The 15,655-nt window shown below is 37.9% G+C and overlaps 1 protein-coding gene across 4 annotated transcripts in view; it reads left to right on the top strand.

Annotated features, from left to right (window-relative positions):
* Positions 1-15,655, top strand: part of MLIP (muscular LMNA interacting protein) — a 250,607-nt gene that overhangs the window by 204,488 nt on the left and 30,464 nt on the right. The window contains exon 13 of one of the 4 annotated variants that reach the window (XM_047733786.1): positions 9,916-10,110. The exons of 1 other annotated variant lie outside the window; for it this stretch is intronic. In XM_047733786.1, coding sequence (XP_047589742.1) covers positions 9,916-10,110 — 195 coding nt within the window. Of the gene's footprint in view, positions 1-9,915; positions 10,128-15,655 lie in introns of all 4 variants that reach the window. 2 more of the 4 variants (XM_047733788.1, XM_047733787.1) reach the window with 2 other exon arrangements.

The raw sequence follows: 15,655 nt of genomic DNA, 5'->3' as shown, positions 1-15,655 counted from the left end.
AGTGTGGGTGAGATTAGACTTTGTTGACAAATGTAAAGGTCACAGCAAAATATATAAGTCTGAAGATGAGTTATGTGGAGAGATTTAGAAACCTCTTTTTTGTGATCCAAGATAAAGAAAAAAAAAGGTGGGTAATTTGGGCAAGAAGAACAACAAATTCAAATGATAGCAGCAACCAAAAGAATGCATAGGAGAGAATGAAGCAGAGAGAAAAAGGGGGTAAATAAACTGGTTTTTGAATTCCATTAAAGAGCCACAGACAGCCTGAGAAGTCCAGAACGTGGGAAAACTCAACTCAAGCTGGTGAATGAGGTCCTTTACGGTAAATATATGGAAAAAGAATATGTATGGAATACATTACACAAGTGCAAAAATGTAGTTCTATTTATTTCGAAGGCTGCATGGAAAGGAAGATCTGTAAAATCTATAAATTCAAAATTGATGATTCCTCAAGGACCGCAGAGCTGGCAGGTTTTTAGATTTTTTCAAGCTAACGTTCTAATCTCCAAATACGGACATCTGAAGAGAAATTTAATCTCTTGCAGCCAGATCATCCAAATACCAATTTGTCTTATGGACCTTTAGGCGTGATGTGTATATATATATATACATATATACACATATATATATATGTGTATATATATATATACATACATACATATACACATTTTAACCTTTATGTATGTATGTGTGTGTATGTGTGGGTGTATATATAGATATAGATATAGATATAGATATAAACCTTTATTTTTCCTTGAAAATAGAAAATTGCATTTGGCATGGTAATAAACAACTCACCGGGACTGGATTGTCTCTTATATTTATCTGGTAGAGTTGAGAGGCTTAACGTATTTTACCGGTTCGAATAAAGCAAGCGAGTATGACATTCATTCCTTTGGGTAAGTTCGGAAATAGAGGTGTTTTTTTTTCAATCTTTGGCTAATCTATTTCCAGGAAATGTTAGGCTCTCCTGAACTGCATTTTGTGGAAGGACTGGCCTTTTGCAGAATATTGTAGGGTCAGGCTAGTCTCACCTCCCAATTTTAGAACCTCTATCCAGGGAGGATCTGATGAGCTCATTCATTCTGAGGTATAATTGAACCAAAGGAAAACTAGAGCAGCTTGGTTTTTCAGAAAGAACTCTGATGTCTGGAACATAGCCATGGAAGCTTGATTAGTCAGCTCTACCCTTGATTAATCAGCTCTACCCTGTGTGTTTGTGAGCCATGAACCTCATCAATGAAGTGAGAGAATTGGGCTGGCCTGGTGGTTTTCAACTGGGGTGATGTTGGCCCAAACATTATTGGTTGTCATAATTGAGGATGCCACTGGCATCTAGTGGGCAGAGGCCAGGAATGCTGGCCTCTAAGCAATGTATGGGGCAGTCTCACACAATGCTGAATTATCCAGCCTGAAATGTCAGTAGTGCTGGAGTTGAGAAATCCTGGACGACACCATTTCTTGGCTCCCTTCCAGCTCCAAGAACACTAAACCAAAGAATCTCAATGCTACCACTGCACAGCATTTCAGTTCAACCGACACTGACTAGGTATCTTCTTTTTGTGCCTTAACTAAGAACTTTTCCCTATTTGATTTGTATAAAGGAGGTAAGCTTCCATTGATGGGATTTCCCCACATACCATATAGCCTCTAGCCATATCCCCATTTATTAAGGGGCATGCATTTTTATTGACACTAGATATTTCAGCCAAGTTATGGCTTCCCCAACTTCCTATACATTTTACCTTCATTCTTCTATTTCCCCAATTGTTAGGTTTCAGGAGAATCAATTAAAAAAGAGTTTTTTTTTTTTAAGAGAAAATTTTGAATGTCAGGCAGTGGTATGAAAAATGCCTGTTATTTGATGAAGTGCTTCCTGATCCTGAACCTTATTACATAGCTGCAGAAAGAGGGCATTGTACAAAATACTTTTCATGGTGCCCTCTTACCCTACAATTCTGTGTTTATGTTTGTAAATACTATTGGAATATAATGATAAATGTTATTAAATATTCAAATATTATTGGTTGATGTTTCTCATCCTTAGATGATTCAAAAAAGGAAAGGAGCAAGTGTTGCTCAGGCCATAATGTTTGGGGAGATGGAAAGTCTTGTAATCTACTGTGTAGGTCAAAATCGTAACAAACAGTCCCTATTTCCTGGTAAGTGGTCCCCTCAATGCTATGGTTTCCTGATGTTCGTGATGAGTGGCATTGCTGCTTCCCTCCATGCTCACTCCTTTCTCTCTACTCCTAGCATTCAACTCTTTAACGTTTGTGTGCCAAGCTCTGCAACATATATGGGTGACTCTGCTGGAAATCGAGCCGACAGTATCCCTGCCCTCATAAAGCTTAGGTTCTAGTGATTTCTACCTATTTTGGACCTTGGTCTCTTTCTGTCAATCTTAACTTTCCCTGTAATCCGTACTTCCTCGTGTGAAACTGTCCACTACACACTCAAGCTACACACAACATGGCCCAGTTCTCTGGTCCTCTGATCCCTTAAGGGACTTTCTGTGACTGCTGGTTACTGGAGTCTTTGATTCTTCTGCTTCCTGCAAAGGAGAGAAACCTTGCAATAGAATGCAGTGGAAAGAACATAGATTCTGTGTGAGCCTGGGAACTCTGAACTTAATTTTTATCCTAGAAAAAGATGGGACTACTCATCCCATTTCTTTTTTTTTTTTTTAAAGATTTTTATTTATTTGACAGAGCACAAGTAGGCAGAGAAGCAGGCAGAGAGAGAGAGGAGGAAGAGGCAGACTCCCTCATCCCATTTCTAATGGTACCCATACTGATACCTATTTGTGATTATACAAAATAGTCACCGCAAAAGGGCTTTGGACACTTGAAAGGGAATACACATTTGAAATGTTTATTGTTATCATTTCCTTTAAAATCACTGTAATTTTGGAAGAAAGGGTTTGACCCCTTGCTAAGACGATATCAAATATGTTCTCTCCTCCCCACTGTTATGAGAAATCACCGAAGTCTCTTTTCTATGTTGTTTTTTGACTTCAATACATGTCTGGTGGCACCTCTCTACCAAATACATGTCTGGTGGCACCCTAAGATAAGAATTAAATTCTATGTATAGAAAAACAAAACTGGACATTTTAACCTTCTAGCGCCCACTGTGATTGATTATGACATATTTTCTCTTTCTTTCCCTTGAGCATGTTGCCATCACAGTACCTTCCCAGGGGCATCTGCTCTTTAAGGTTTGCTGTTAGACAACCACAAACGCTAAGCCCTAACTAATCCAAAGCCTATCTTGCAAATTGTATTTGAATCATTTAAAAACTTTTTGGGGTGAAGGGGATTTGAAAAAGCTAAGCATATGCTATTTTCTTTTCCTACTTCACATGTTTGCATTTTTTGGTTCAAATAAGAGTTTGAAATAGGTAAGTGAGGCGTAAAGTATGTCTGTTTTTAAAATGCATATAGATCCCCCAGAATAAGGGCTGATAAACAAGAAGCTATTCCAGGGGCACCTGGGTGGCTCAGTCATTAAGTGTCTGCCTTCTGCTCAGGTCATGATCCCAGGGTCCGGGTATCTAGTCCTGCCTCTAGTCCCACATCGGGCTCCCTGCTTGGCAGGAAGCCTGCTTCTCCTTCTCCCACTCCCCCTGCTTGTGTTCCTTCTCTTGCTGTGTATCTCTCTGTTAAATAAATAAATAAAATCTTAAAAAATAAAAAAGGGCTCCAGTAATTTCACCTGGTGATGCACTGCATTTCCAGAGGCACAAATCACTGCATGGTGTGAAGTGGGGACAGCAGGAGCGAAGAGAAAGTGGATTTTCACCCTTCACTTCCAAACCACGGGAAAGGGGGTAACTTTAAAATGCCAGGATGAACAAAAGAGTCTCAGATGTGCAGGCTTTAATGAAAAGAGCCCATAGTGCCTTAAAATGCCCTTTGGTATTGCAGTGAAAACAGCTTTTGAAGTTAAATAGTTCCACTTGATGGCTGAGGGGAAAGTAGGCTTTTTTTAGAGTGGTAAATGCAGCGCATATGGCTATAGCATTAATTTTCTGAAGTCTCTGTCAATACTTAATTCTGCAGTTTCTCCAGCTCTCTTAATAAACAGAACTAAATTAATTTATTCACCACATATTGTCTGCAAAATTTTCTATAATGAACAAAGGTATTACTCGCTTCATAAATTCTTGTGTTCCTTATTTTTCAGGATATGATATTATAATCAAATAAAAGAATCCCTTTTTAAAAATCAAGCTCCTAAGTCAAGCTTATTTTCTTTTGAAAAATTTGTCCTAAGTATTTTTATACTGAAAAAGACAATTCTCAAGTAAGTGAAAAGTAGTTTAAAGCATTTTACTAGAAATTGCTTTGGTAACATATCTCACTGATAGAAATGGGGTATGAAACAATTTTATGATTCCCTATCCTTCCCTCAAAAACTAGAACATTAGAAGATTCATCTATTGGATGCAAAAGCAGGGTAGATGATGTTCATTTCCAGGAATCATTTAGAGTAGTGATCTCCAAAGCAGTATCTACCTACCTCAAGATAGTTCCTTGGGGTGGTGGTGGGGTACAGGTTAGATATGATGAAGATTTTATTGATGTACGATAGGGTTCACACTATTACCTGTTGGCCATATCTGGTCCACCACCTGTTCCTATAAATAATATTTTATTGGTACACGACCATACGTATTCTTTAATGTATTGTCTGAGGCTGTTTTCATGCTACCATGGTAATAGTGACAGAACATATGGTTTGCAAAGCCTACTGTGTATCCTCGGTGGACCCTCACAGGAAAAGCTGGCCACCTCCTGACTTAAAATTCTAAGAAATATTTTAAGCTTTGCCGATTAATATGGATTTACACTGGTGTCCTTTGTAAGTCTGAGTGCTAGACAGTCACAACTCATGTATATTTTCAGTGAGATTTCCTGGGAAAGTGTCAGCCCTTCAGTTTGGTGCAGTGAACAGAGAGCCCTCAGCTGGCTACTCCTTAAGCCTTTTATCCTTGATTGAAGATCATGTGCCCAGTCCGACGTATGATTTATCACATAACTATTTTTTTTTAAGATTTTATTTATTTATTTGACAGAGAAAGATCACAAGTAGACAGAGAGGCAGGCAGAGAGAGGGAGAGAAGCAGGCTCCCTGGTGAGCAGAGAGCCCGATGTGGGACTCGATTCCAGGACCCTGAGATCATGACCTGAGCCGAATGCAGCGGCTTAAACCACTGAGCCACCCAGGCACCCACTATCACATAACTATTTTTAATTAAAATAATCCACATAAAATGAACAAGGGGGTTTATTTTAAAACATCTGCAAAATAGTCTGGATTGAGTGTACCACGACTAATATAGGAATAAATAACAATGACAGTGATGATGTAAGACCTATATCTAGTATAAGCTTGTTAACAGCCATATTGTTAATTCATCATTCATATTAGTATACCTAGCCCTATATTTATAGTTTTACCTTGAGTTTTAACTAATAATGGCATTATGGCATCATAAGACATTTACAAAGTAGGCATTCAGGACCTGGTGATGCTTTGCGACTTTAGTAATGTTTAAAGACGTGAGGTACTCAATATTATAATGTTTAACATTTTGCTGAAGTCAATGATAAATATCTTTTTTGAGGAATATTCATAGAGGAAAAATTAAAAACCCAATTTAATTGGAAACATACATGTTCTTCCTGCTGCAGAAAACACTATAAAGTAATACATAGAAAACAATAGAATGGTGAACTGAAATTCACTCCTTTGTATCAGATACCATTATGAAGTGCATTGAAAACATATCTGAATATTTAAAACAGGACATAGTGAGCAATCACACCGTATTGCAGTTTTATAATGCAGTTAAATTAAAACACAGATTTAAAATAGTTTCAGTGTATGGCATTTGTGTTCTACACATGAAATCTACAATGAGTGACATTTTGGGGATTTAGAAGAGAAATAAGTTAGAGAAAATTTATTCCTTAAAGTAAGGGACTTCTTTATATCAAATTACAATTCTGTGAGAAAATTGTGAAGGTATAATCGGCAGTAGAATATGTAAAATAATTGTGGGTGTGAGGCTGAAGTTACATCAACATCCATAGATAAGCTCTGATGACAAAGTCATTGTAGATGTGTGTACACACACACACACACACACACACACACAGTATATAGAAAGGGCCTGTTATGTATATTACATTTGTATATGGTCAAGATTCCTATATATAGTAATAAAAACATAGGGATAAAGATGGGTGTGTGCGTGTGTGTGTGTGTGTGTGTGTGTGTGTATTTTTATAATAATGAGATAGAGAAGGACCAAGAATATCTTTTGAATCATTTGGAGGTTCTCAAGTTATCTTCTGGCAAAATATTTTGAAAAGTAACAAACTTCCATATGCATTGTGACTATTTGGACTTCCTTGCTACCTGCATATTGAAAAATGTGCTTTTCAAAAAATTTTTGATTAAAGAGGAAATTCAAAATAAAATTTCTACCTGGAAGAAAAAAGTAATGAAACTATTGCCTATTAGAAATTATGGAATACAGTCAAAATAGTCTCTGGAAGAAAACTCATGACTCTAAATATGGTTAATGAATGAATATGAGAATACAGACAAATGAATTAAATATTTGATTTAGAAAATTTAAGAACGATAACATCCTGTGCATAAGGAAAGCAAGGGAAATGAATTTATAAGAATTGACAAAAGAAAACTAGAAAAATTAAATGTAAGGGCAGAACAAAATTTTCAACATGCAAAGGTCAAAATTTTTCTTCTAATACTCCATTTCCCCCCAGGAAACTCCTCTAGGGCCCAATAGATACAAAAGAGAACCAAGAAAGACATGGCATATTGGAGACAGGAGATCGAACATAAAGAGACAGGAACAGAAAATTTCCAGAATGATGGTAAAGAGAATCACAGCCTAATGGCTTATACGAAGCATAGAAGACAACTAGCACAGATCAGAACAGGTGCCTCAGGTGACATTTATGTCAAGGCGGTCACCACCAAGAATTTTTCACCTTTGTACCATATTATTAACCAAAGTGATCCTGGCCTGAACCCTTAACTCCCTATAGCCTGTCCAAATGCTGATATGATTCTGCTCTTCCCTCCCTGCTGAGCTGCCCAGGATAGCTGGGATCCTCTCTGACCCACAGAAGTATCCAGGCTTGACCAGCTCCTGAGATAGGGAGGTTGGCTACAGAGAGGACAGAAATATGAAACATTTTCTGTCTGATTGGTTAGCCCTTAGCCCTGCCCGAGTCCCCCATCTAGGGAATCTTCTGTTGCCCCAGGATCACTACAGTCTTGGCTTCTGAAGTCCTCAGAATGGGTTCTTGAACCCTCCCAGAAAAGCTGAAGCCAAACATCAACCAGGAACTGTTCTGCTCACCTTTTCCTCTCACCTCTTCCTAACCGCCATCAACTGTCAGTAACAAAGCTACCTTTTCCTTACACACCTAGTCTTTGTGTTTGCTACTCAGTTCTCAAATCAATCAGTTTCCACACTGATTAAGAATTGTAATGAGCTGTTGATAAAATAATGAAATCACTGATTGAGAAAACAAATTAGAATATATTTCAGTCTAAAAGCCGTCTTTAATGGGAAAACACTAAAAGTGTTCCCTTCAAGGTGCACAATAATGTGACCATTATTTAATAATGTTAGTGGCAGGGGCCAATGGAATTAGACAAAAGGAAGGAATTAAAAATATGAAAACTGGCAAAGGAGGTAAATTTATCATACCATTAACTATTTGATATTTTGGGTGATATACCTAGAGTTTCCAAAAGACTCAATTGAATGACAATTATATCCTTGAGATAACTCAGTAATGTGTTTTGCTAGGAAATCTAAATCTTTCATGGACTGACAGAATATTCCAAAGATATTGTTAAATGGGGGAAAAATACAAACAAATGAGATGCAGAATGTTGCAAATTGGATGCTTTTTTAAAAACAATAATGTGTGCTTACCGCGTGCATGTGTAAAATTATTTGTATTTGCTTGATATGTAAAATAAACACTTGCAGCACAAACAAGAAATCAGTTAGTTACCATTTCAAGGTACAGAGGCTTATAATCTCTCATTTCTACAAATTTAAAAGATCTAGAATTATAATTTTCTAACCTGCTTAAATTTTCTGAGTCTTTTAAAAGTAAGTTTTGAATCTAATGCTTAAAAAAAAGAAAAAAGGGGTGCCTGGGTGGCTCAGTGGGTTAAAGCCTCTGCCTTCGGCTCAGGTCATGATCCCAGGGTCCTGGGATGGAGCCCCACATCGGGGGGGCTCTCTGCTCAGCAGGGAGCCTGCTTCCCTTCCTCTCTTTGTCTGCCTCTCTGCCTACTTGTGATCTCTGTCTGTCAAATAAATAAATAAAATCTTTAAAAAAAAAGACATCTACCAATATCCAAACATGTTCAACGTACACTTTAGAAAGACAATCAGTGGCTGAAAAATACATAGTATTGGTAAAATGAATTAAATTTACATTAAAAATATTAAAGATTTATTTATTTATTTATTTGACAGACAGAGATCACAAGTAAGCAGAGAGGCAGACAGAGAGAGGAGGAAACAGGCTCCCTGCTGAGCAGAGAGCCCGATGCGGGGCTTGCTCCCAGGGCCCTGGAATCATGACCTGAGCCAAAGGCAGAGGGTTTAACCCAGGTGCCCCAAAATTTACATTAAAAATATTAAATGTACAGTTTTAAAGTGGAATTTATTTGCTTGCTAAATATAATTTTGAGCAATGTGTATTATTTCGTACTAAATTTCCATTTCACACAAAACCAAATGTATTTTTAGTTCATTGCTTATGGAGCAGAGAAATAATAGAATACAGTATTGAACTCACAGAAAATATAATATTCCTCTGAAATTTCAGTCATTAATGCATTAAGCGTCTACTATATTACACGTTGCACTTGACTCTGAGGCCACAGAGGTGAATAAAGGTTTCATTTTATAAGATTCATGTCCTAAGGGGTTTTACTATAGGATAATCACTGTTGATTTATTTCCCCACATTAAAAGTTTCAGAAATATAAGAGATGATATATCTGAAAAAGTAGCCCTGTCTTTCATAGATATTTATGTATACAGGCCCTTTTTGGAGCTTTTCTTTGTAGGCTCTAGACTTCCCACTCTCGTGGCTTTCTTGCCCCCATTCCCGGCCTCATACTGTGGGTCCTACTTCCTCAAAGTCTTTGGCATTCACCCATTTTTCCAGGTTCAAGACCCACCCTAGGGAAAGCCTCCTTCCCTCTCCTCTCTATACTGTAACTCATCTGTGTGCTCTCTCCAGTTTCTCTCCAAAGGAACACACTGCCTGGATTGAAAACCTCATGTGTCTCTCCAGACCTACCTCTCCCTGATCCCTTGCCCTTACTCAGCCCAGCTTCACAACTTAACAGTACCACAAATTAAACCGATGCTTTGGCCCTGCTGCTTGCACACTGATATCCTCTGTGATGGCCTCCCATCTCCCTCATTTCTTCCACACCAAATCACAAGCACTCTTAGATTCATTTCCATTGTTGCTGTCCTCTTCCACAAAGCCTTTTCTGATCTCATCCTATCACCTTTGGGATGGATGCTCACTTTCCTTAAACATTTCTCCTCTCAACACTTTGAAAAATAACAACCTTGACACCCTTCAGGAGACACTGCAGGTGCTTGTTTCTTTCTGTGGAGGAGGCTGGAGGTGGGAGACTGACAGGAATTCCTGAAAGAGACAGTACACCATGAAAGTGGTGTGTTATGAGGGGCCCAAGTGCGAGCAGAGGCTTCCTTCTTACTAGCAAGAGATTCTGATGTAAAGTCTATAATGTTTAGACTTAATTCCAGGTGAGCTTGACTTTCATCCACTAACATGCTCTTTATACTTTTCTTCTTCCCAGGATGTGACAGTTCCTCCCAAGCCTGTTTCTCTCCACCCTTTATATCAGACTAGACTCTATCCTCCTGCTCAGTCCCTGCTGCCTCCACAGACCCTCTCACATGCTGACTGTCTTACCCCAGGACCTTTCAGTCATTTGTCCTCCTTCTCAGTGAGTGATGAACAGGGGAATTCTCACACCTTGTTTAGAGGCAACGAGAATTCCCTGCTGAGGTGGGAATTGTTCTGCGCTGGGAAGCTTCTTTATGCTCAAATTTTAAAACTTAAGTGTAGAGGAAACATAATATATTAAGAATATTAAATATTTGTGTTAGAGCCCATGACCTTACAAAAAGATAGCAATTAACCTCGAGAACTTATTCAATATTTATTTTTGCTTTCAAAATCATTTCCTGATTTGCATTCCTTACTGTTTCATGTTCTAACCCCCAGGTGGAAATCCCAAGAAATTTTCCAAAACCTTACAAGATAGCATTATTAATTTATCTTCAAGTTTCAGTTCAATGTTTTTTAAAAAAGTCTCTAAATTATACTGCCTTAATGAGGAGGCACTCATTGAAGTCAATGAGCAAAGAAATTCTTAGAATGTCTACAAATATCTGTAAAATAACATTAACATCTCATTTTATTTCATTTTATTTTTTGAGTATAGTTGACACAATGTTACAGTAGCTTCAGGTGTACAACATAGTGATTCAACAGTTTTATACCTTATGCTATTAATATTTTATTTTAAAATGTGTCTATCTGCCTCATTATGTATAGTGATGGGATATGTAAAATGAGTTCATTACCCCAAAGAAAACGTATATATTATAGATATCTTATACATAATATATTTATACATATTAAATATTTACTATATCAATATTTTATTATAGTGTTATATTTATGATATAATTTATATATAATTATTTAAATGTTTTAATATATATTGTATATTTATACAAATTATATCTTTTTAGATATATTAAATGTATATTTTAAGTGAAAAAAGTATTTATAGTTGACTTTGGAATGCAATCATAAATATTCTACTAGAAGCAAGAGGCTAATACTACCACACAAAGCTTATGTGCAAGTGCCCTTTGTTCTTCTGAGCATTACCATAAGGTCATCCTGTCTATTACAGACTTTCAGTTTCTGAAAATTTCACAACAGAATTGATTAGTTAAACTCAACCTGGAGTTATTATTTTTTAACTCAAAAGCTAGTTTAAAAACACTTATTTTGAAAATTCTCTATATCAATGGAATATATCTCTGTACTAGGAAACGAATAAAGGCCAGAATCAGAATGTTCCAGCATGTAGTTGTACAATATCCCGTGGTCCCCAAAATGTGTGGTTTTTTGTTTGTTTGAGAAAATGCTCATAAACTCAATCTAAAGACAGTCATCTAAAAGTGAATATTATTATATGGAGAATATTTTATTTTTCGTATGTAATAGCATCTATCATATTGGATGATCAGCCCTTAATTAAACCTTTAAAATATCCATTTTCTGCAAACAGAATATTTTTGGGCAAAGTTCAGGATGACATTTTTATGACTTGTTTCTTATTTTTGGTTTAGAAAAAAAGCAGCATTTCAGAGAAAGTGTAAGATTTTAAATGATTTTATGTTCTTTGAAATTTTTCCTGATCTAATCCTTGCCAACATATATGAAATCCATTTAGCTATTAAATAAAGTAAGTGATTCTGAAAATAACATAACCAGATTCTTATGAATTGTCATCTATGAGAGGATTATAATTGTATTTTCTAAATATCAATTGCATTAAGTAGCTTATTTTTTTATATTTTGGTTATGTTTCCTAGAAACAGAGGTTTCTTCACAAACGTTCGAGGGTAGAGTCAGTATTTCATTGACATTTTAATCTGAATTTGATCAGGCTGTGAAGAACAATATATAAAAGTGATTTGAGGTTGGACAACTATTTTCAGTTTACACAATCCTGATAATATATTTTGTCTTTCACAGTCTGAGATTTATGGTTACTGAAAAAAATATTCATATCAGAAATAAATAATTAAGTAATGTAAGACAATATTTCTTAATGAAAGATTCAGAACACTCAATAGTCTTGTACTTAAATTGCTCGCATTAAAACATACAGATGACCCAATTTGATTATCTATGTCTATAAACCTTGTGTTATGAATACAGAGCCGGTAGCATGCTGGGTTTCAGGACTTGTCTTTTTTAATTTGAAATAGCTTCTTGTCTGGAACTGTAAAACATAATCTAAATTCTCTCCAATACTCAACATCAATGCCAGACATAGTTTACAGCTTTCCCTACTAGGCTCATCTCCCAATTCAAATCTTCCCATAATTACCCCTAGAGGGCCACACTGAAGTTGAGTTAACTATCTTTGATAGTCCCTCACCAACCAGGACTATAGAAGGTGTTTAACAGGTTTTATTATCCTTCTGTTGAATCTGTAGTGTGTGCTCTTTTTTTCCAAATCTCCATCAGACTCTGTGTGTCCTCTATCTTTACCTTAATCCCTACCCTCTTCTCTTACTTGCAAGATAGAGCTCTGTCATATGATGTCATATCATACGTGATGATGCTCAGGTGCTTCCCTTTCCATCTTGTAATAAATCAGGAGATCCTTTTTTTTCTCCAGGTCTCAAGAAGGGAGTTATTACTGTTACTTCTTTCTTTAATCCTTCAAAGTAATAGAGACCTACGGTTAATACGGTTAAGAGCATGATGTCTCTAGACAGCTGGGTCTAGATTCATTTCTTGACCCCACTCCTTCCAGATGGTGATTTTGGGTAAGTCATTTAGGTTCTGCATGCCTCCATTGATTCACCTATCGGGGGCATGACAATAGTACCCACTTTAGTAGAGTATTATGAGATTAGGATGTATTAATATGTAAAAAGCACTTAGAATAGTGCCTTGAACATTACAGGAACCATGTAAGAGTTATATCTTATGATTAATAAGTCTTTCTGAAGTGTCATTCCCAGCGTTCTCTTGAATCATTTGTCCTTTTTTGTGTTGGATCCCTCCTCCTTGCAGAAACCTCAAAAAGAAAGTTAAAAAAAAAAAAGACGAAATGAGCTGTCTCTCTCCTTTTCCTTGATAGTGCTGTTAGCCTAGTAATTTCAAGACTTTCTCTCTCTCAAAGTGATCAATAGTCATTATCTCTATCCTCCCTCTATAAACTCGTGCTTTAACCCATTCTTGAAAGCATTCTGTCTTTTTGCCTCAACCACTCTGTTGAGATTGCTTCTCTCGAGGTTAGCTGCTTGTCAGCAAACTCAGCTGAATTTCCCGAGTCCTCTCTTTTATCCCTTGCAGGAACTCACACGGTTGTTCATGTGCTCTTGAATCTCCCTCCTCACCCTGCTCTTGGGATCAAAGGCACATTCCTGACTGCTCCTTCTTTGTTTTCTTTCTGGACACTTCTTCCTCTTCTCCCTCATTGCCTCCCTTCAGATACTCACCCACTTACAGACTTCTATGATTACCTTAGGACTGATAATTCTCAAATCCACATTTTTTTTTTAAAGATTTTTATTTATTTGACAGACAGATCACAAGCAGGCAGAGAGGCAGGCAGAGAGAGAGAGAGAGGAGGAGGCAGGCTCCCTGATGAGCAGAGAGCCCGACGTGAGGCTCGATCCCAGGACCCTGGGACCATGACCTGAGCCGAAGGCAGAGGCTTTCACCACTGAGCCACCCAGGCGCCCCAAATCCACATTTCTGATTCTGTTTCTCCTCCATCATCTAGTTTTATATCTTCAGCTGCTCACTTGTCAATTCTCCTAGGATGTCATGTTGTCACCTCAAACTCATCATTCATTTTGCCTCAAACTAGTTCTGTTTTGGCTTTTCTACTTCTGTCATTAATACCACAGTTCTCACACCTTAGACTCAGACTTGATTCAGCTGTAAAGCTTTTTAGGCTTTGTCCTCATGGCTAGTCATTCATCAAGTTGAATGGATTCTTCCTTTGTGACGCCTTTCCTGTAGTTATCTCTCAGTACTCTTTATTATTATTCTAGTTCACTTGAACCAATCAACTTACTATCCTCCAGGCATGCCTGGGGGAATTTCTTATTGTGTAACTCGCTCCTGCATTCCCCTCCCCTAAAATACCCTCCTGCTTTTCACCTTCCTTCCGCAAAGCAAACAATTCTTATCCTTTATAATCTAGTCAAATTATCCTGGCTCCTCTGTGAAGTTTTCCCACTCATCAGCATTCAAAGTGATGTTTTTCTCCTTTTAGTTTTTATAATCCTTGCCCGTGCCAAGGTCTCTCATGCACATTACAGGTTATCTTGTATGTGCTTGTTGTGATTGTTCGTGTCCATCTAGGGTGTGACGTGCTTGATAGGGTGTCTTTCACATTGTAGGTAGAGCAGTAAATGTATGTTCATGATGAACAAATTCTAAAATGACCCAGGTTATTCACTAGGAGCCCCAAATGCTTAAATATTTAGGATTATTTCCATCTTAGTAGAAACAAAATAGAATCAATCTATGGATTTATCAGCACACTGAATACAATTTCAGTCAGTTGAGAATATCCCTTTTTGGGGGTTCCATGCACTTTCCGTTGAGCTGATGAGCGCTTCAGTATAGGAGCGTAAGTGGGGTGGGGGTGGATTGGCAGTAGGCATCTGATCTATCTTTGCCAAATGTGGGCTTTGGTGGCCACCAGGGTATCCTCAATCCTGTCTGGTAATATGACCATCAGTCACAGAATACACTTGCTGCATCCTTCTTTCTCCTGCTGCATGGCCTGCCCTGATTGGCTCTATTTTAGCTACTTCTGAACCCCTCGAGCCTATATGGGAAAACACAGTTACCTGCATGCTGGGAGAGGATCAGTTTTTGTGAAGCCCTCTCAGAACCATCCAGTTAGATCTTCTACATATCCTTCATCACTCTTCTTTTCCCACCCCCTCATCTGTAGAAACTCTAGGAGTCCATCCTTATGAATTTGCCTACACACGAAAATGTATTTGTAACCCCAAAATCAATACTCACTGTACTTTTGTGGTCATTTGCGGACATGTGAGGAACAGCGAGAAATGTGATTGGCCTGTGCACATGTTCCCAACTGAGGTGAACAAGGTGACTTTCTGCCTTCTTGCTTGAGCTCTCATGCTGTACGCAATCATTCTTGTCATGGTCCATTGAGTACCACATGTTTTGAATTTCTGTGCTTTTTCTTGTGGTTTTCACTGTTTAAAATGACCTCTTGGGCACAGTGCTAAAGTTCTGTCGGTGCGCGAAACTCAAGAGGGCTACCGTGTACCTCACAGAGACAGTAAACATGTCGGGTAAGCTTCCTTTAGGCATGAGTTACGGTGCTGTCGGCTGTGGGTTCAATGTTAATGAACCAATGATATATATTAAATAAGGTGTTTGTAAACAGAAAGATACATTAAACAAGACTATGATTAACTGATAAAAATTAATTGGGGGCGCCTGGGTGGCTCAGTGGGTTAAAGCTTCTGCCTTCAGCTCGGGTCATGGTCCCAGGGTCCTGGGATCGAGCCCCACATTGGGCTCTCTGCTCAGCAGGAGGCCTGCTTCCCGCTCCTCCTCTGTCTGCCTCTCTGCCTACCTGTGATCTCTCTCTCTGTCAAATAAATAAATAAAATCTTTAGGAAAAAAAAAAGAAAAAAATTAATTGGGCTCTCAGGAACTTAATCTTCTCTTTCATCCTGGAGCAATGGTTCAGGACTTGCTAATTCCACATTTGCGGTGAC

Source organism: Lutra lutra, chromosome 6, assembly GCF_902655055.1.
Source record: "Lutra lutra chromosome 6, mLutLut1.2, whole genome shotgun sequence".
In the NCBI taxonomy this organism is placed as follows: domain Eukaryota; kingdom Metazoa; phylum Chordata; class Mammalia; order Carnivora; family Mustelidae; genus Lutra; species Lutra lutra.
The sequence above is the reverse complement of the archived record's forward strand: the minus strand, read 5'-3'. Positions and strand labels throughout refer to the sequence as shown.